Below are 22,934 nucleotides of genomic sequence, written 5' to 3' on the forward strand. Positions count from 1 at the left end.
TAAATTTGCATAATGCCCTTTCTGCGAATAAATTCTAAAGTGTGCATCTTTCGCTGGGCAGTCATTTCTATTGTGAAATGGAAATTTTTATTAGGCAAGTTGCTCCTGCATTAGGCATTTTTGATTTCGGATGTAGTTGTTTGCTGGAGTTGGTTTTGTAAGTTCATTTGTAGCCCGGTTGATTTGAGGATTTGCTGTATTGGTACCGGATGAAATGGTCTGCGTCTGTTATTTTGAAGTTTTGTAGGCTCTACCTATTTGTAGGCACTTGTCTGGAGTAAGCTGTTTTTCAGACAGTAACTTTTTCCGGCGGTATCGCTTCAAACTCCAAGAATGACTTGGTCTCGAATAAGCCTATCTTGTAGCTGTCCAAAATTGCAGTTCTTTGCAAGTTGTCAAAGAGCAGCTATAAAGGTCTCGATACTTTCCGATACTTCTTGCTTGCAAAGATGGAATTTATAAGATTTGTAAGCTTCTTGCATTTCAACCATGAACAAATTTTCAAACTTTTTCATCACCTTCTGTAGGTCAGTCTTTTCTCCCTCAGAATTAAACTTCAACCCTTCATATATATCGTAACTATCCTCCCCAATAGTTACTAAAAATGCTGATGTCTGATATAAAGTGTCTGCTTAGCTAGACAGTCCACTGGCGATCGAATAATTGAGAAAATTTCGTATAAATTTTCGCCAGTTATTTGCAACATTTACAAGAGACATTCGTTATGGGGGAAATTATTAGCAGAAAATTGCTTCATGTCCATGTGAGGCATTTTCAAAAAAATATACAATATATATGAGAAAAGCAATTTTCTGTACTTAGTTTTCTCTTGTCTTAGTTATATTTTTTGTGGAAGCTTTTTCGTAGATCATTGGTTTGTTGGTAGTAGAATTTTCTTTCTCTAAGGACTCCTGTTGTCTTATTACAATATTCGATCTTTTACTTTGTTTTGTTTTCTTTTTCACAAATTGCATTCTTTTTCTGACACCATGTAAAGTTATCGGCTGAGTTTTAGTAGTAAGACGGAGACACGTATAGGATAAGAACATAAGTTTTATTAACAGCAAAATACATATCTTCCTAAGTCATCGCCAGGGGCCGTAATTCTTCCCTAACTGGGGAATCGTCAGAGCAGTGATCCTACACATAACAGTTACAATGATGGAGAATGGTGTAATTATAGCGATGCTTGCTGAATTGACTGTATAGTACTAAGTTAATAATGTTTAGTGATGAGTACTAAGTCAATAATGTTTTGACTTTGTTTTTGGTTTGTTGTACCAACTCCTAACATTTCAATTTGTTATATAAGCATAGAAGTATAAAATTAACTGAACTTATGAAACGGAATTGGAAAGTTATTCAGAAAAAAATAATTATATTACTAAAGAAATGCAGATCTTAAAGTAAAATATAAACGATCGCCGATATCGGGTATATCTTACAATATACAAAATGCACTTATAAACTCTATCAGAACAAATATCGAAAACGTCACTCAGATTGCACTGGAGCAGAGGAAGAGCCGATCGATGCTATTTTTGAGAAGTTCGAACTCGATCCACCCCAAATAGAACAGAGACAGTTGAGAGAAAAGGGAAAATTTAGATACTAATTGGCATTCTACTCGAAGCGGAAAATATGTTACCAAGCTTTTTGTGATGCAAAAGGTGTGGGAAGGGGGCGTGTTGGGGGCTCATTCATGCACAAGGTACAAACTCTTCCAAATTCTATAAATAGAACAAGGCGTGTGCACTCTCGATAGAATATGTGTAGTTAGTAGAATGTCATATTGGAGTTAACCACTATTGTTTTGTTCTCAATACCAATACCTTGTTTTCACCCATGTGTGTCTGTGTCCTTCCTTAGTGAATCTTCCGAGCCTCAACAATAAGTAAATTGGTGACATGATATATTATACTTCATTGGTCATCTTCGTACAACAAATGGCGGCTGTTAATAATTAACACACGACTGGATAAAAAATTTACTTTAAATGTTTGCATGTCATAAAAATGAAAATATTATTATAAGTCTATTAATGTGGACGAGAAAATCGTTTTTGTAATCCCATGAGTTTGGACGAGTAAAATGTTATTCAAAAGTTTGTATAGACATAGATGGGAATAAGAGTTAATCTGTAATGCTGGCAGAGTATACATTATTGTTATTAATTGGAATTCTGTGCAAAATCTTTGAAAAGTAATTCCATGTACTGATGCGAAAAGTGAAATACAAAAAGCAGGTTTCATTTGCATGCCAGGAAATAAGTTTGCGATTGTATTGAGTGACAAACTAAATGAATGCAATTTTTATATCTATTGAGTATTAGCTTTAATCAGTGTCAAGCATTTAAGTCAGCAAATATTAAATGATTCTAGACATCGTTATTCTACATGTTGTAAATACTATTACTACTGTTACTGATTTCAATACCACTTATCTGCATTGATATTGTTGTAGCTCCTAGTGGCAATCTCCTGAATGAGAGCCCTGATCGACTCAAATGATGCACTCAGTCAATATAAACAAAACAATAGTTAGGTAGTAATAAAATAGTGATAAATATTAAGGTTGTATATCTAAACAAAATAGATTTGAGGCTCCTAAAAATCCATACAATAATTTTTTGTATATATTTGCCAATGATTGATTTATTTCAAACAGAAAAGCCACATGCATCAAACAAATACTGTCTTAGATAGCAAAGTATTACTTTAAACTTTTATTAGACAAGTTGCTCCTACAGCAATAATTATTTATACCACTTAATAATTATTTTCATACCATTTTGTTCAAGCTTTGGATGAGATATCAAACTAGATGCCAGATATTCACTCGCTACCTTAGACATTCCAACTGAGAAATATGTTCATGATTCTTGCCATTCCTTTAAGTGCAATATTTTGAATCCTACGCACACTTCACAGGTATATTTTCCAAGTTTTTAAAAACATTTTGATATGTCTAGCTGCTCTAATATTTACTAAGAGGATTGATCCTCCTAAGATTTCTGTCCTCAATATTTCGTCATATTTTTCATCTATGCTCTGTATAACTCAACATCATTGTGACACTAAACCGTATGTGTTTCCATATGATGCAACAAACGTGACTTTCGTACAAAAGACGAACCACATACTTCACAAGAATGTGGTTTGTCTCCCGTATGTGTCCGCATATGATGCACCAAGTTTGACTTGTGTGTAAAAGAAGAACCACATATTTTACAAGAATGTGGTTTGTCTCCTGTATGTGTTCGAATATGCACCACTAAATTTGACTTCCGTTTAAAAGAAGAACCACATACTTCACAGGAATGTGGTTTCTGGCCCATATGTGTTGGCATATGCTGCAACAAATTTGACTTATATGTAAATGAAAAACCACATACTTTACAAGAATATGGTTTTTCTCCCGTATGTTTTCGCATATGCTCCAATAAAGTTGACTTCCGTGTAAAGGAAGAATCACACACTTCACAGGAATGTGGTTTTCCTCCCATATGCGTTAACATATGCTGCAACAAAGTTGACTTCCGTGTAAAGGAAGAACTACATACTTCACAAGAATGTGGTTTGTCTCCCGTATGTGTTAGCATATGACGCAACATATTTGCCTTCTGTGTAAAAGGAGAACCACATATTTCACAAGAATATGGTTTGTCTCCCGTATGTGTTAGCATATGACTCAATAATTGCTGCTTCTGTGCAAAAGAAGAACCACATACTTCACAAAAATGTGGTCTGTCTCCTGTATGTGTAAGCATATGACGCAACATATGTGCCTTCTGTGTAAAAGAAGAACCACACACTTCACAAGAATGTGGTTTGTCTCCCGTATGTGTTTTTATATGCTGCAATAAACGTGATTTTTGTGTAAAAGAAGAGTCACAGACGTCACATGCATATGGTTTGTCTCCCGTATGTGTTGACAAATGATTCAACAAAGTTGATTTCTGTGCAAAAGAAGAACCACATACTTCACAAGAATGTGGTTTGTCTCCTGTATGTGTTCGCATATGAATATATAAATTTGTCTTCTGTGCAAAAGAAGAACCACATGTTTCACAAGAATATGGTTTGACACCCGTGTGTATTATCATATGATGCAACAAATGTGATTTCCGTGTAAAAGAATAATCACATACTTTACAAGAATAAAGTCTTTTTTCCATATTTGTTTTTATATGCTGCAAGAAACTTAACTTCGGTATGAAAATAACCACACAACTGACAAAAATGTCATTATTTTTAAGTAAATGTCACCATGTGAGATAACAAAAGTTATTTTTCAGTATAGAATAATCCATATTATCAGAATTTTTTTTTTTTTTTCAGTTTCCTCACTCTTTGCTTCAAAGCAACAGAACCAGATTCTTTATGGTAATTTGCTTTTTGTTTAGCGTCAGATTTTAATTTCTTTTTATAATTTGAAACATTAGATATTTGTAACAAAATAATTTTATGCATTTTCAATATTTACATTTTTGTTTGCAGAAAACAAAATAAATTATCAAACATTTAAGCCGAATGTTTTTCTTATAAAAACTGAATACAAATTTTTATTTCCTAAACATTTTAGATGTAGTATTTTTAGCATTTACTAAAGTTTCCATGCATTTTGAAATTTAGGGAAATGTTATACGCTAAAATACTAGGAAAATATTTCTATGACAAGAACAATGTTTTGAAATATTTTTTACCAAATTTGATTTGATTACAAAGATATCACGTGCTTCATAAGGTTTTGATTTCTTTGGCGCCAGAAATTTTAGATTCATGAAATTATATGAGAACCTTTCTAATTCTGTTCAGACGTTCTTAGGCCAACAAGGTAATGAAGATCCATTCAAATAAAATAATGGGTTTCTGCAAATAAAAAATAAAATTTAAACATAGATTTCATGTGTTAATATTGAATTTTTTTAAATTGATTCTCATTAAAAGACATAAATTCTGTATTAATTTAGTTCAAAGTATAATGAGATGTTAACAAAATAAATGAATCCGCTCTTTTCAGATATTTCCTTTTGGCAGTAACCTTTTCTATGTAAGATGAAATAAATATTTTTACGGATATATTTTTAATATACTTATTTTATTATCTTTAAAAAAATATTATTTGCACATTTCGTTTGCCATTTTTACTAACGTTTCTTAAAGTATAAAATTAACCATTAATCTTTTATATTGTGCTCTTATATTGTTTTAATTCATTAGCTAGAAAAAGTATCTGAATAGCAAAATTGCAGCCAAGACATACATCGGATTTGGTAGATTTTGGTAATGGATTGAATAAACATATCAAACTGATTAGTTAAAAAGTGCATCTATGACTATTTGAATATATTAAGAAACCCCTTTTTTGTTATGAGACTCTTTTCTCGATTTTAACCCAACTTTCTTCTGCAGCATATTTTCAATGATATTGTTTAGCATCGAGTTGTAAATAAACTATATAATATTTAATTGAACTTATTATTATATCTGTATAAAGCAATATTATCAATTACTGATTACTTGTTTTACAAGTAGACACCATTAATTTCTTGATGTTTAGAAAAGTCACGAGGTAACATATACAAGAACATGCATCTAAGCTGAATAGAAAATCAAGTTTTTTGATATGATACCCTTAAAGTAAACTGTTCCAAAGTGTGTTTCTTATAGACTGACATTTAATATCTGTAAATGAATATTCTCAATCCTTGCTCATTCATACAAGCTTACCTATGAGTTCCTTAGAGTATTGGCCAATCTTAACAGCAATTAAAAATCATATCTTTTCAAATGTTTAGAGGAAATAAGATATCACATAGAAATATCATTTGCCTCCCCTAATACCTTCTGTATATACTTGGACTCCAACAATAATCTTACAACTACAACTAATTTTGCAACCTCACCGAATTCAATGGGTACCTGTACTGAGAAATGGTTGATTTTCTACACAGAAGAATTTCTAGTTAGCATTTTTGATTGTGTGAGGTTAATTTTCTCTTTCTAGTCAGCAGAAATATGGTAAACCTCTTTGCTAGCAGTCTTTCTCTTTTTTCTCAATGAACAGCGAAATTTCCTCATCTATTTCAGGGATAAAGTTGGCTAGGAGAAAAAGTAAACAAAGAGAAGGAATTTCAATCTTCATAAGAAAAAGTGTAAACTATTAGAATCTTCATGAGAAGCAAGTGGTAACATTGAGGATGTGACATTGAGTACAGTAGAGCAAAAATAAAAGTAAGTCAGTATTTCAGTAGAAGGACTAAGAAAATACAACTCACCGTTTCTTTGTAAATGAGACAGGTGAATAAAAACAGACATAAACCGAACAGATAAACAAGTTAGAAGGAGGCATGTGCTACATATGGATTTGTGTGCAAGTCAACTGGAAAAGGTATCGAGTAGTGGAGTCGGGAGTTTTGACAACAGAGTTCCAAGTTTTTCAGTTGGAAATTTCGACAGCAGCATGTCGAATTTACCAAAGAAATTGTTTGTTTAACAATAAGCTGTTTCGGCTTTGATAAGCGGTGACTTAAAAAATGGACTGATTCGACATTTGCTTAATATCCAAGATTGATGTATCTACCACTTGCCCATCTGTCATCGAATGAGTTGAAAAGGCTGAGCGTCTCTGTAAACTGTGCAAAATAAAAGAACCAACCACAGTCATCCTGTTGAGGTTAACTGGAGGGATTTATGCAGTATACCAACAACTTGGGAATGAACCTGACTGAGATGAAATTAAGAAGAGCCTTATACAGCGTTTGGTATGGATCCTTTTGTTGCATGTCAATAGTTCTCTACCCAGTGACTTTATCGCAAGGAAACGTTTGACATGTACTTAGCTGATTTACAAAAATTATTTGTACCGTTTTATATGTTCAATGACAAAATATTAAGCTGTGGTTTTTAGTAGGCTTGCTTGAGGATGTCGGTAGCTGTTGCAAGCATCGTTACAAATTGACAAATTAACAATGGATGAGTTGTTGACTCGAACTCGAAAATCCTAAGAAACCAGAACCAATGGCAGTAGCAGCAACCAGCACTCATCGTGTAGCACCTGAACCTTATTGAGACAATGCAATAATTGCGAGAGTCTGGTGTGTTATGTGTGTGTGTGTGGGGGGGCTAATCATTTTGCTAAGGAGTGTTTGAGTCGATGTGGTATTAGGAGTGTTTATAAACAAACACCCAGAACAGTACGATGTTATCACTGCAATGAGGTGGGCCACATATTTTGCAACTGTTCAGGAAATAAAGTTGGGGGACAAGGTATTGTTGACATACTTGCTTCTTGATAAACATTAAACACAGAATTGCCTGGCGTCAAAATTCGTGATGTGCCGTATTCAGCACTCATAAAAATGGGATTTTCCAGTCTATAGTTAGTACAAATCGCTATCAGATGTGAAGGAATCAATAAGTTAATGTTATGCCCATCAATGACTTATCCCAAGCATGTTATGGTGTACGGACTGTCACGATCTGTACTGAGAAATGTAACACAACTGAAATTGATGTTCTCATGATGCAAGAAAAACCCCTTGTCTATGAACTGTTAATTGAAATTGATGCAATTCGAGCATGGGGAGACGTCAGGATATCAGCGACTGAAGGTGTAATGCTTGGTATAGAGAAAGAAGTGTGTGCAGCTATTTCTATGGAGGAAAAGGACTTCTATGCTACATTTAACAATAAAGAAAGGGCTTAAACTGCAAGATGGAAATGCGGCTTCTGATTCTTCGAAGAAATACCTAACAAAGACGGATACTGCTCCTTTTCCGTTTGTCTGCCTACAGAACCAAAAGAAAAGATTATGAAATATACTGGTGACGATGATGATAGTGATGAGGAAGATAGAAACAAGAAGGGACACCTGTAATTCTTCAAAGAAGAAGCCGACAAAGATGGATATTGTCCCCCTGTCCTGTTTGGCATAATGAGATTAGGACGGGAATGTAGAGAAAATCGTAACTTACTTTGCTAGCATGTGTGCGTTCTTCAAAGGATCGGTCTTGTAACAAAAAAAGAAGGCTAAAATGGTGCTATTCAGTTTTAGGGTTGATGGAGATGTGAGCAACAAAGACTGTTGCTGTTTCTATGCCAATGAGACAGGTGAATAAAACTAGACATGGAGCGAACAGGGGAACGAGTTGGAACAAGACATGTACATAGTAGTGTGCAAGTTTTGGAGTTGGAAGTTTAACAACATTAATGGATTTACCTGAGAAATTGTTAGTTTGATCAGGATCATGAACTATTTCGGTTTTGATAAGTGGTGACTTAAAAAAAACTCACACTAGAAGCAGAGATGTGCCACATTAGAAATGTAGTAGCTTATTTATATTTGAAATTATTCAATTATTTTTATGCAGAAACATTGACTCAATGCTAGATGGAAACCATTCGTCATTTCAGCAGATACATATAATAAAACAAGCATAGCAAACACATAACGTCTATTTATGAAAACCCCACTAATAATATCTCTAATGCTCCCCCAAAATAAATTTATTTTATTTTTATTACTTTTCAAAATAGAATATAAATTAAACACAGTCCAGACACGGAATTTTTAGTTGTGATTAATGCAGAGAACAAAAGTTTTCCACATGTAAGTGGTTTATAACATCTAAATGTTGAAATGGTTTGTTTAATCTATTTTTTAAATAAATTTTAAAGTACAAAGTAAGATAGGACTCATTATTTTTAAAACCACATTTTCATTTTTTTGTTGTTGTTGTGGATTTCCAATTACTTTTTTTTATTGTATTTGAAAGATTAAAACCTAAAGGTAATCTCTAAAAGAAAAAAAACAAATTTATGTGTGAAAAAAGTTATAATGAAAAATGCTCTCTCCTAAAACTTGAAAGTTCAGCTAAATTTATAATTTAAATAAATAAATCGTCAAAATCCATTGTAATATAAATATTAGCTTTCTGTAACTATTTCGGGGAAAATTAGTAAAGTCTTAGGATACTGAATTAAAAACACCTGCTTTTTGAAATAAATTCCTTAATTAGCCTCACAAAACAAGAGTTTTGTAAGCGATCCTAGCGATAATGGTTGATTTGGGTTATGTGAGACCCAATTGAGTTGCAATACGGACGGCGACAATAACTCTAATTTCTTCATGGTCAAATACCACAGCAAATAAGTAAGAAAGAAGATATTTTTCTGAACACAAAATATTTAAAAACCAAAACATTTATTGTATAAAAATGTGTAAATATATTTGTATCATTTTAAAAACATTTATTAAAAAGTTTGCATAGGAAAATATAATTTTAATAAATCAATTTTGTAATTTATGCAACATTAGATGTTTAAAAAAAAATTTTATGTTAAAAGAAATCAATACTTAAAATGAAACATTGTTCAAAGTAAATCAACATTGAAGGGTCAACAACAATTTCGAACAAATTAAAAATTTAAATGAAACAGTTTTCGAATTAAAGCAACATTGGATTTTTTTCCAAAATATTTTTTGAACTGAAGTAAAAAGGATAAAGTTTTAAATTAATAAATACTTAGAATGGAATGTAATGAATGAACTAGGTCAACTTATTGTCACTTTTGAATCAGGTTAAAACTTTACAAGAGATAAATTTTCCTTATTTGTTCGAACACACTTTCCAACAGATTGTTCTTAAGTTTCTGCCACCACATAAACTCTGCGAAGTAGGATTCCACCATGTGTGTGGATTCCACACTCAGCCTTGTTTTATCTTTTAGCATGCGGCCACATGTTCTCCACATGGCTTCTTGTGGCACCTGTTGAATAGTCAACAAAGTTATGTGTGTGGTTGACATGCAAATCGTGGAATCCTTCCAACTCTAAGCTTTCATATGTGCACCTTCAATCCAACATAATGGAGATACCAGGTCACTCATCTTTGATTATCGTAATTAATGTGGCTTGATCTCTGGATGATACGGTCACTTAAAATCCCAATTTGGTGGCCGGTTCCTATCCATCAAACACTCACAATCGTCTGACACGTCCTATGTTGTTTTTCCACTAAAAATCGACTTTTGTCTATTTCCATGGTGCAGTCCTTGTGGATATCAAAAAATGCTCAAAACAGTTCTCTTAAAAATATTCGCCAATCAGCAATAGTGTGGTCGGACATAAATCTGCATTCTCTGTGAATTTTCTTGTATGTGGACATCCCATATGTCCATATATAAATATGATCAGCTCTGTTAGGGGAAGTTTAGACCCCCAAAAAAATACCTTTCAGTGTGAAACTTTCTTCCAACAAGTCCGGCATCTCAAGCAGAATTCGTCACTATTACTATTGCTGGTTTTCAATACCATGTTTTGTCCACATTCACACTGCTCTGTGGCCGGCAACAATCTGTTAGCCTGCAAAAAGTTTATTGTTTCCCAGGATTCTGACATCAACAATGCAATATTGCACATATTGAGCTAATTGACATGTATTTTAAAATAAAGTTTAAAAAAATTTTCCTAAAAAGTACAAATTATCGTCCCCTGTTCTTTGACGGAGAAGCGCCACCTGGTGACAGTTTAGTGAAACGCACAAAAAATGGCCTCCGTCTGTGTAATGCAGAAGTGCTGAGATCTAACTTTGAACAATTAAAACAACAAACCTAGTACTGCACATAAGTTCTGTGTAAGCCGGAAATGTCAGAAAGTCAATTTTATTTTACAATTTATAGAGGAATTATTATATTTTAATTTCTTGTATTTTTGAAAATTATAAAATATTCATTAATTTAATCTTATTTTGTTGTAATGAAAAGTGTTTGTTTATTAAAATATTTTGTTGCTTTTATACATGACACAATTTATTCTAAAACGTGTTGTAATAATAAATTAAATTAATCATCTATATATAAAAAGGGCAAAATGTGTGCGTGTCTGTTTGTATCTCTTGCTAAATTTTCGACAGAGCCGATCAAACCTGACAAAACCAGTATCGTTTTATCACTCGAACCTTCAGACGACAATTATCGAGAAATTGGCTCAAAACATTAATGCCTTCACCCTAAACTCGGTCGTTTTGTAAAAGGAGATGTTGATTTTCATGTTGCCATTTTAGCAAGTCATTGTTCCCTTTTCGATTGACTATGGTTACTTCTGACGTTCGTGACTGGTAATGCTATGGAGACAATGACTAAGACGTCAGGGGTTTTTCCTCCTTTACGTTACGGGTTCGAGCCTACTTGTCTACTACCACTTTTTTGTTTTTATGTTTTTTTTTAAACATCTCTGCCTACTGTTGTTTTGATTCCCCCCCCGCCTCACTACTACCACTTTTTTTACATTCCCTCCAGGGCTCCTTACTACACCACCTATAAACACCTGGGCAACCCCGCTACTTTTGTTTAACCTCCCCCCAGGGCTCCTTACTACACCATCTAAACACTCAGGCAACGCCAAGCACCCCACTAGTCTATAATGTAAAAGTGTGTGTGTGTGTGTGTGTGTGTGTGTGTGTGTGTGGTTGTATGTCTGCCAAAAAACTTGGGACACATGCGACAGATCCTGATGAGATCAGTATTATTTTGAAGCTCGACATCTCACACAACAAATATTTTTAAAAAATGGCTAAAAGCATTAATTCCTTTACCCTCAAGTCGGCCATTTTCTATAATTGGGGGTCGATTTTTCACCGACATTTTCGCAAGTCATGATTTATTTCTATTTACTACCCTTAATTTCAATGATTGCGACTTTCGATTTCGTCATGGATGCATCAGCTAAAACGTTAGTTTTTTTTCACCTTCTTTTCCTCCTTCACATAAAGGGTTCGAACCTGCCTGCCTACTTCCATTTTTTTAACATCTCTCACCACTCAAACTGCCTACTGTTGTGTTGATTCCCCTCCCCGCTACTACCACTTTGTTCAACACCTTAATCTACCCACCTCGGTGTTCCTTACAACACCACCTTGACACATCTGGGCAACACCGGGTACCCCCGATAGTTTTTAAATAAACGTAAAAGTGCATTCTAAGTGTGGAAAAAGTCAATTATTTCATCGATTACACTGACAATTCACTGAAAAAAAAAACTAAGACAATTATTGGTGCTAATGCACTTATTGATCCACACTATTTTTAAAATAATATTTTAAAGTTTTATTATATCTGTTTTTATCAAATTGTAAGATTAAAGTACAGAATAGGTACAAAACGTCCTCCCCTCCCCATGTTAAGAATGGTTTTCTAAATAACTAGCCTGGGTGCCTGGCGTTGCCCAGGTGTTTGGAGGTGTGTGTTGAGCAAAAAAAAAATGTGGTAGTAGGCATGCAGGATTGAACCCCTGACGTGTAGATGGAATAGAAAGTGGAAGAAAATCTGACCACTTACTCCTACTTCATGACGTGACCAGAAGTTCTGGATATTAAAATTAGGCAAAGTCAATCACACTGATACGATGACTTGTAAAAATGGCTCGCAAAAAATCGACCCCCTCCTTGTAGAAAACTTCCTATTTGAGGGTGAAGGAAGTAATGTTTTGGGCTAATTTTTCAATATTTGTCATCCAAGACGTCATGCTTCAAAATAACACCAATCCCATGAATATCGATCGCCTCTTTCGAAAATTTTAGGTAGACATACATACATGCATACATATGAACAGATAGGTGAGATTTATATCATAGATAACATTATTATTTCAGCACGGATCAATAAGTGCACTACTACCCAATTATTTATTAACATTTAAATAGAATACAGCAGGTAGGAGTCAAATCCAATTTCTGTTTTATTTGGACTTGCCTATCCATATCTGAATTAATGGTTTTTAATTATAGTACCAATTATTTTTCTGAGTTATCCTAGATTTCCTTTTTTTTTTTTTTTTTTCAATTTTATTTTTATTTTCAATATTATGAAAACAATGCTTACGCTGGTGTTTACATCATGTATACAAGGCAGATATTATAAAATTACATGAAATATTTTTGCAATTATATTTTTGAGAAAATATTGAAAACAAACAATGCTTTATTCGGTAATAATATCGTTTGTTCTAGAAAATACTTTTTCTCCGGGTTATAGTAATTTCATTTACACAGATTTATTTTGTATTGATTCTGAAATGTTAAAAACATTAATTGTTAACATCTATGATACTTTATTTTCATAAAAAAATACTAAAATAAATTCATGCATATTTTAGTCCTTACACCTTTAACTTTAGTAAAAGTGATTTTAGTTTACACGAAATAATACTTTTTCTTTAAAATTTAAATGAAAATAAAGGGTTCAATATATTCTGTGATCGTTAATTACTAAATACTGAAAGTCTCAGTTAAATTGGTATATTTCTTGAATTTCAGTAAAATTTTAAGTTAAGGGAGGGTTAAAATTGTACATTTTGCACGTATATATATATATATATATATATATATATATATATATATATATATATATATATACTTTTCATTACCCCTTTAATATATAAAGGGTCTTATCTTAAATCTATTGGACGTATCTATCTATTTTCTTTAACTGGGTGTATCTTTGCTCTATCTGCTCCCACCACAGTGTTTGGTCACAACAGACTTTCTTACCGATGTATTATTGCATTGGTATGTGCAACTTATTTTACTGCTGTCCACGATTGACACTCATCTGACATATTCCTTTTTGTTATTTTTCTATTTCAGCCTCTCTTTCTAATCGAGTAATATTTTCCCTTTCTTGTCTTCTAATATTAACAAATAACCTCCTATCTTCCTTTTAATTCATTTCAACTTTAATTTCTTTCTTTCTAGTCCTTAATCTATAACTATAATTTCTAACTACATATAATCTATATTTCTTCCCCACCTCTTTTCCTTTCCTCTTTCTCGCGCCTCTTTTTCCCCTCTCTGTCCAGCACTTCAAATCTTGGTTTTTGATGCTCATTTGTAATTTGTAAGAATCTTTATTTTTACTTGAATTATATGAAGAGATCGGCAGGATATTAGTTCCTGTCGATTAAAACAATTTGTAATGATTTAAGCAAAAAACAAAAAAACAAAAAAAAACCCTGTGATTAAGATAATAAGAACATATTTAGCTTTACTTAAGCATTGAAAACTTTTTCCGTTTTTTACCATATATATATATATATATATATATATATATATATATATATATATATATATGTGTGTGTGTGTGTGTGTGTGTGTGTGTGTGTGTGTGTGTAACTCCTGACGCTGATTCAAGTACTTAGAAGTTGCGAAATAACTCTCAGAACCTGACTTCATTAATTGAAACGAAACAAAAAGCTTAATTTATATGAAAATTCACTCACCAGAACGCACAATCTGAAGCAGTCTCTTCGTTGTGCTTTGGTAGTACAAAATAAATAAAAGATTTTAAAAAAAAAGGGAGAGGTCGGCTTGAACCGTTAAAAAATGCAAGAGAGATAAGTATAGGCACCGCCAAAAATGGCCGCAAAATCAAGTTGTTGTTGTTTTTTAAAACGAAATTACGTTTATTAAAATCCATTATTTCTGAGTAACTTTTTTTTTCCAGAAAGATAAAACCCTGAATTTTATCATATAGAAAACAGAATAATGTAAAACTTTTTCTACTATTTTTAATTCAATTTTAAATGTTAAATTTTCCCAAAAAGTTAACAATTGACATTTTTTGTCTTGCACAAAAAACGTACTTAAATATTTAAAAAAAAAGGGTTTTTGAAATAATTAATTAATTTATTTATTGTCTAACTAAGATTTAGGATGATTTTCTAAGAGAATATGCAAAAATATTATAATATAAGTACCTGAATTTCAAATAATTCCACTTATTCATATAGGTAACCAGATATTCGCGTTGACGTAGAGTTCAGATCGACTCTGTTTACGTTTTCGTCTGATAAAAAGCAAACTATGGAAGACCAAACAGGCCAAAAAAAAACTTATTTTTCAGTGACGAAAATTTCAATGTATTATTAAGCTGAGGCTGGCCAGTACCAGATGGGTGACCATTTGTATGCGTTTGGTTTTTAATGTGTATGTGTGTGGGGGCCAGACTCCCCAAAATGGGGGGGGCAATTTAAAGCAGAATAAAAAAAAATTATTTCAGCGCGTTTGGTCCACCATAGTCAAAGGCGGCAAACGTTTTCAAACGGAATCGAAAAAAAAGATGCTATTTTTAACACAAAGGGCACAATATTTATCGAATTTTTTTGGGGGGTATCGATTATTCAAAGCATGCCCTGTTTAATAATGGTCATGCATTATTCGGCTCGCTAACAAAAAATTGTTAATTTATTTATCAATAATTTTAAAATAGCTTTTTTCGTATAAATATTTAAAAAAATTTTTTTTTGTTTTGCTTAACTTAAATTAATTATTTTACTTAACATATTCACCGAATTTCACACTTCAAAACTCAAAAGCGGGATAATTAAACACAATCGAAGTTCTGATATTCAGACGTCAAAATAAGGTATGCAAACAATTTTTTTTTTTTTTTTTTTTTTTTAATCTATAATTCTGTCCCTTACAACACAATATGTTGATTTCAGTCTCAGATGATTATTTTAAGCATATTTGTTCCCACTTCAAAACAAGGGGGGGTTTTGTAAGCAAAAAAAAAAAATATATATAAATATCGTTTATGAAAAATAAGTACACTGTTATAAAGTTCATTCTTCTCCTAATAATCGCTGAAAATTTCGTATTGATTGGATAATTACCTGATTTTTGGTAGATTTTTAAAAAGACGGTCCGTTAAAAAGTACTGACCTGCCCCCCCAGTTTTGGCGGTGCCTAGATAAGTACATTTACTAAGTAAATATTTATAAGAATTAAGAGAATTTGCGTCGCTGAAATGTGCACAATTTATTATTATTCTTATAAATTAATTTAAACAATTTTATTCTGTTTATGTTTGAATTTCCTTGAAGCTTTTTTTTTTTTTTGCTTCCAATCTGTCGATAGTTCCTGCGTCTGTAATTTGTTTTACTTTGAAACATTGACTTTTTGAAAACGTCGATTTCTTTTTTTCTCATTTTTTCGTTTACTTAAAACCCTAAACCGTGAAAAGTTTGTTTACAGTACACACACACACACACACACACACACATACACACACACACATATATATATATTAATTTAAACAGTTTTTACTAAGACGTTATTTTCCTAATTTTAAAAACAAACTTAAAAAAGAATCGACAACTAGAAATCTTCCTTGCATTTTAACTTATTCTGCAAATGCGATTAAAAATAGATACTATATTCGTGTAGTGATACTTACTTGTTTTATAATTTGTATTCGTCTAATTTTATCCGCTTTTATAAAGGGGACGATTTGTTTTTACATGTAACCGACTTCACAAGCTGAAGTTAAAATTCAAGATGGCGAGCAGAAAAACAGGTTCGCAGAAAATAAAATTCAAGAAATAAATTTAAAAAAAAATAATTCCAAAATAGGCCGATCTATCTCTTAGGTGAATATTACGGATAAAATTAGTATCATTTTATGGGTATATTTTACAATCCACATTGGGACGAAAAATGGTGAAAATATCAAATATATAACAAATAAATGTAACCAAATGCGAGATAAGTTACTCTTTTACCAAGTTGAAAAGTTTTTGTTGTCTTAATCACTTTAAAAGTTTTATTCGATTCGAAAAACATAGTGTAAATCATTAGGTGAGAACAAGGAAAATGGTCGCAATTAACACCTAAATGACAAAAGACAGACATTTTAGGAATATCTTTTGAAACATATACTTATTTTATTATCTATAAAAACAGTTATAATCAGCACATTTTGTTTTGGCAGAATAACTAATACTTGCTAAAGTATATAATTAATCAGGTAAATCTTTCATATTACTCTCTTATATTATTTTAACGAATTGGCAAGAAAAAAAGGATCCACATGGAAAAATTTACCTTGACAAAACATAGGATTGGGTTTAGGCACCGCCAAAAATGGCCGCAAAATCAAGTTGTTGTTGTTTTTTAAAACTAAATTACATTTATTAAAATCCATTATTTCTGAGTAACTTTTTTTTTCCAGAAAGATAAAACCCTGAATTTTATCATATAGAAAACAGAATAATGTAAAACTTTTTCTACTATTTTTAATTCAATTTTAAATGTTAAATTTTCCCAAAAAGTTAACAATTGTTATTTTTTGTCTTGCACAAAAAACGTACTTAAATATTTAAAAAAAAGGGTTTTTGAAATAATTTATTTATTCATTTATTGTCTAACTAAGATTTAGGATGATTTTCTAAGAGAATATGCAAAAATATTATAATATAAGTACCTGAATTTCAAATAATTCCACTTATTCATATATGTAACCAGATATTTCGCGTCGCCGAAGAGTTCAGATCGACTCTGTTTACGTTTTCTTTCGATGAGACGAAAACTATGGAAGACTAAACAGGCCAAAAAAAACTTATTTTTCAGTGACGAAAATTTCAATGTATTATTAAGCTGAGGCTGGCCAGTACCAGATGGGTGACCATTTGTATGAGTTTGGTTTTTAATGTGTATGTGTGTGGGAGCCAGGATCCCCAAAATGGGGGGAGGGGGCAATTTAAAGCAGAATAAAAAAAAATTATTTCAGCGCGTTTGGTCCACCGTAGTCGAAAGGCGGCAAACGTTTTCAAACGAGATCGAAAAAAATGATGCTATTTTTAACACAAAGGGCACAATATTTATCGAATTTTTTTTTTGTATCGATTATTCAAAGCATGCTCTGTTTAATAATGGTCATGCATTATTCGGCTCGCTAACAAAAAATTGTTAATTTATTTATCAAAAATTTTAAAATGGCTTTTTTCGTATAAATATAAAAAAAATTTTTTTTTTTGTTTTGCTTAACTTAAATTAATTATTTTACTTAACATATTCACCGAATTTCACACTTCAAAACTCAAAAGCGGGATAATTAAACACAATCGAAGTTCTGATATTCAGACGTCAAAATAAGGTATGCAAACAATTTTTTTTTTTTTTTTTAATCTATAATTCTGTCCCTTACAACAACACAATATGTTTTGTTCAGTTTCAGATGATTATTTTAAGCATATTTGTTCCCACTTCAAAACAAGGGGGGGTTTTGTAAGCAAAAAAAAATATATATATAAATATCGTTTATGAAAAATAAGTACACTGTTATAAAGTTCATTCTTCTTCTAATAATCGCTGAAAATTTCGTATTGATCGGATAATTACCTGATTTTTGGTAGATTTTTAAAAAGACGGTCCGTCAAAAAGTACTGACCTGCCCCCCCAGTTTTGGCGGTGCCTTTTTCCTAATTTTAAAAACAAACTTAAAAAAGAATCGACAACTAGAAATCTTCCTTGCATTTTAACTTATTCTGCAAATGCGATTAAAAATAGATACTATATTCGTGTAGTGATACTTACTTGTTTTATAATTTGTATTCGTCTAATTTTATCTGCTTTTATAAAGGGGACGATTTGTTTTTACATGTAACCGACTTCACAAGCTGAAGTTAAAATTCAAGATGGCGAGCAGAAAAACAGGTTCGCAGAAAATAAAATTCAAGAAATAAATTAAAAAAAAAATAATTCCAAAATAGGCCGATCTATCTCTTAGGTGAATATTACGGATAAAATTAGTATCATTTTATGGGTATATTTTACAATCCACATTGGGACGAAAAATGGTGAAAATATCAAATATATAACAAATAAATGTAACCAAATGCGAGATAAGTTACTCTTCTTTTACAAAGTTGAAAAGTTTTTGTTGTCTTAATCACTTTAAAAGTTTTATTCGATTCGAAAAACATAGTGTAAATCATTAGGTGAGAACAAGGAAAACGGTCGCAATTAACACCTAAATGACAAAAGACAGACATTTTAGGAATATCTTTTGAAACATATGTTATGATGTTATGATTTAGATCTCGTTTTGACTTGGGGACGCCGTCATACTGTCTGCCACGTGTCACCGTGACGACCACCACTCAAGTTTCATGATTCCTGACCGCTTTGGGGAGAAACTGACTACGTAGGGATTCACGCTACGATCGCTACCATGGCACCAAAGTCGAGGCACATGATCATGGTTACCTCCACAAAATTACGGGCAAAACGCTTAGATGCCTTACACACCGTAGCGAAAACAACAACCCAAAAGAAACACAGTTTTCTCGACATGGAGGCAATTTCTTCATCACTAACCGTTTGTCTACAACTACGTCCGCGTGCTTGCTATATTTAGCGAAGCCAAGGAAAAGACAGCAGAAGGATCACCAGCCTCGCCATCACCACAACGCTACGGCTGTCGCGACCAATGCTACTACTACTACAACGAAGGCTTCGGCGCGCCTTCTAACAACAACAACTATCGCTATTGACACACGATTATAACCAGCACTGCTGCTACTACCATTACCAACGAAGGCTTCGTCGCGCCTTCTAACAACAACAACTATCGCTATTGACACACGATTATAACCAGCACTGCTGCTACTACCATTACCAACGAAGGCTTCGTCGCGCCTTCTAACAACAACAACTATCGCTATTGACACACGATTATAACCAGCACTGCTGCTACTACCATTACCAACGAAGGCTTCGTCGCGCCTTCTAACAACAACAACTATCGCTATTGACACACGATTATAACCAGCACTGCTGCTACTACCATTACCAACGAAGGCTACGTCGCGCCTTCTATCAACAACAACTATCGCTATTGACACACGATTATAACCAGCACTGCTGCTACTACCATTACCAACGAAGGCTTCGTCGCGCCTTCTAACAACAACAACTATCGCTATTGACACACGATTATAACCAGCACTGCTGCTACTACCATTACCAACGAAGGCTTCGTCGCGCCTTCTAACAACAACAACTATCGCTATTGACACACGATTATAACCAGCACTGCTGCTACTACCATTACCAACGAAGGCTACGTCGCGCCTTCTATCAACAACAACTATCGCTATTGACACACGATTATAACCAGCACTGCTGCTACTACCATTACCAACGAAGGCTTCGTCGCGCCTTCTAACAACAACAACTATCGCTATTGACACACGATTATAACCAGCACTGCTGCTACTACCATTACCAACGAAGGCTTCGTCGCGCCTTCTAACAACAACAACTATCGCTATTGACACACGATTATAACCAGACCAGCACTGCTGCTACTACTATTACAAACGAAGGTTTCGTCGTGCCTTATAACCACAATAACAACAACTAACAACAATCTGCCATCTTCACCCCAAGGACAGCTCGTTATTATTCTGTGTTATTTATTAGAAAATAAATTGTTGAGTTCGTTCAAATCTTAATCCTGTGTTGTCTATTCTTTTTGCTTGTCACCATACGCTTCGTAACATAACAACTGGTGTCAGAAGCGTGCGACAGGTAGAATGGACTACTCAGGGTGCACCCGTAACGAACTTCTCAGTTTTATCAGAGACCAGAAATCGGCACTCCTCCAGCTAAAATCGAGTACATCACGACCAGATGAGGCCCTTATCCTCGAAATAAAAGCGGACCTAGAGATTATGCTCTCCACCCTCAAATCGACCACCTTAAACGACACGCCCAAAGCCGATAATAACGACTACAATCTGATGATCAGATTACAGGCCATACACGATTCGGTAAAGGACATAAAAAAGTTCAACCCCGGGAACGATGTTAACCGCTTCATCACGGATGTAAACAAAACATACATGATACATGTCAAGCCGGAAATCAGTACACACCCTAGTATCGAAAAAGAGTTTGTCAGAATCTGCAAACAGCTTCTGAACGAAGGGATATTCCAGCAAATGACGGACTCCCAACACGACACATCTACCTTCGAGCAACTCAAAGCATACCTCATAACGACCCACGGCAGCCAAATGACAAACTTCCAGCACCTCAGCCGGGCTTGGGATTTGCAGCGTCGAGATGGGGAGAGATTGACAGATTTCGCTGGCCGACTGGAAAACACGATTAGAGAGGCTGCAGTACACATAAAGGCAAAATTTAAGTCGGACCACTCACGGGAAATACCTGCAGATACTGTCTTCTCTCTCATGGGTGCAATGCTAATGAGTGAGAAGGTGAAAGCCTGGACACCGAGCTTATACCCACACATCGTCAAAACAATGGATAAGCATTATACGGCGGGTGGGATAGCTAGTGATGTACAGCGGTACATCGACTGTGGTGTCAAAACGGACGATGAAATCAATGATAGTCCCATCGCGTACTACGCAAACAGGCCACAACGATCTGATCAAAGGACCAGGCGAACTGAACACAATGTGAACAGGCAAACTCTCCGCCCACAGGCAAGGAAAGATACCACAACACTGCGCAACACCAAACCCACTGGCACTCGCGGCCATTTTCAGATGCGCAGGGATGATGAACACAATCAGGATGCTGAGATCTGCCAAAACTACATGAAAGGCTATGCATGCTTCCATGGACGCAACTGTCGGTACCGGCACCCACCTCGTGCCCAGGCATATATCGCAACAGACGACAAGGATATGCCACCAGAAGATACTCTCCCCACTACCATGGCCGAGGATTTTCAATACGGACCAGGCGAGATGTGATGGCTCACCCCGTGGTCCAACAGACTCACCATCACATATTTAACTTTCATCAACACTCGGCGCAGAAGTCACCTTTCGTCAACACACATTTCATGATCGAGGGAGCTACGTTCTCGGACATATCTATGTTGGACTCAGGCTGCTCCACTTGCATTATGCCAGTGTCTCGAATACCTGAAGAGGTCAGACGTCGAATAACGCCATCCAACGTGCATGTGAGAGGCATAAACGGCAGCATCCATATCCTTGGCGAACTTAATTGTGGCATCGCCATCGGCAACCACGATTCACCCAGGTTCGACGGGATCAACATGCTGATAACATCCGCTATATCTCCAATCCTGATCGGCCAAAGCATCCTTGGTCACAGCACACTAGACTCCTACACAATCGACCACCAAAAATCAACGATCGAATTCAGACGCACGCTCGCGTCCACTCCGATAACTCACACGGCAGCAATACTACCAGCTCTTACACAGAAGATACCAGCTGATGATACCACATTTGGAGCCCACACCATCGATCATTCCACTAGACTCACACAGCCCAGCCCCAAGACACTAAATGAAAAACTACACTGGCTACAGAGTAATGTGGGTGTGGCATTGCCCAACCATCCAAACCGCGACGAACTGGAGGCCACAGCAGACTTAATCATCCGCTTCGCCGACATCATGGGTACCGAAAAGGGAGAAAAGGGTACCTTCATCAGACCAGTTCGAATACCAACCAATGGCCAATCCCGCTGTCAGAAGCAACACCCAATCGCCCAGGCTCTCGAGGCTGACGTCGATGCTGAAATCATGCACATGGCCGCCAGAGAGATCATCGAACCATGCAAGGACCCCAAGGGTTTTAATAGCCCTGTATTTGCCGTTCGCAAGAAGAACGGGGCAATCCGGGTAGTTGCCAACTTCAAAGCAACACTCAACAAGGTCCTAGTCGATCTCGACCCCTACCCCATACCTACGATTGACCACCTGTTCCACAGAATCGGCGAAGGAAATAAATATTTTGCATCCCTTGATCTTCGCAGTGGCTATTGGCAGATCGCTATCGACGAGCGTGATCGACACAAAACTGCATTCACATGGAAGGGCAAATGCTACCAATACACACGACTCGCCTTTGGTCTCACATCTGCCGGACAAATCTTCTCCCGCTGCATAGCTGAAGCCTTGGCCACTGTTACATCTCGCACCAACATATCCTCGTACATTGACGACAACCTAGTCCACGCCAAAACATTTGAAGGATACATACTGGCACTGGAGCAACTATTCACCGCCCTACGTAAATTTGGACTAAAATTGAATCCGGATAAATGTACCTTCCTCGCGAACGAAGCAAAATTCCTCGGT

At 34.8% G+C, this 22,934-nt stretch overlaps 1 protein-coding gene across 2 annotated transcripts; it reads right to left on the reverse strand.

Annotated features, from left to right (window-relative positions):
- Positions 1-1,035: 1,035 nt before the first annotated feature.
- LOC145246098 (uncharacterized) lies at positions 1,036-18,458 on the reverse strand. Of its 2 annotated transcripts, none has more exons than XM_080107940.1 (2): positions 18,377-18,458; positions 1,036-4,871 (listed from the first exon to the last, which is right to left on the reverse strand). In XM_080107940.1, the coding sequence occupies exon 2, from the start codon at positions 4,175-4,177 to the stop codon at positions 3,077-3,079; it is 1,101 nt and encodes a 366-aa protein (XP_079964066.1). In that variant the 5' UTR covers positions 4,178-4,871; positions 18,377-18,458; the 3' UTR covers positions 1,036-3,076. The 2 variants fall into 2 exon arrangements, with proteins under 2 accessions (XP_079964066.1, XP_079964065.1); XM_080107939.1 differs by lacking the exon at positions 18,377-18,458 and adding an exon at positions 16,239-16,339.
- Between the last annotated feature and the right edge of the window lie 4,476 nt (positions 18,459-22,934).

This window comes from Euprymna scolopes, chromosome 23 (genome assembly GCF_053919585.1).
Source record: "Euprymna scolopes isolate OS-2025 chromosome 23, ASM5391958v1, whole genome shotgun sequence".
Classification (NCBI taxonomy): domain Eukaryota; kingdom Metazoa; phylum Mollusca; class Cephalopoda; order Sepiida; family Sepiolidae; genus Euprymna; species Euprymna scolopes.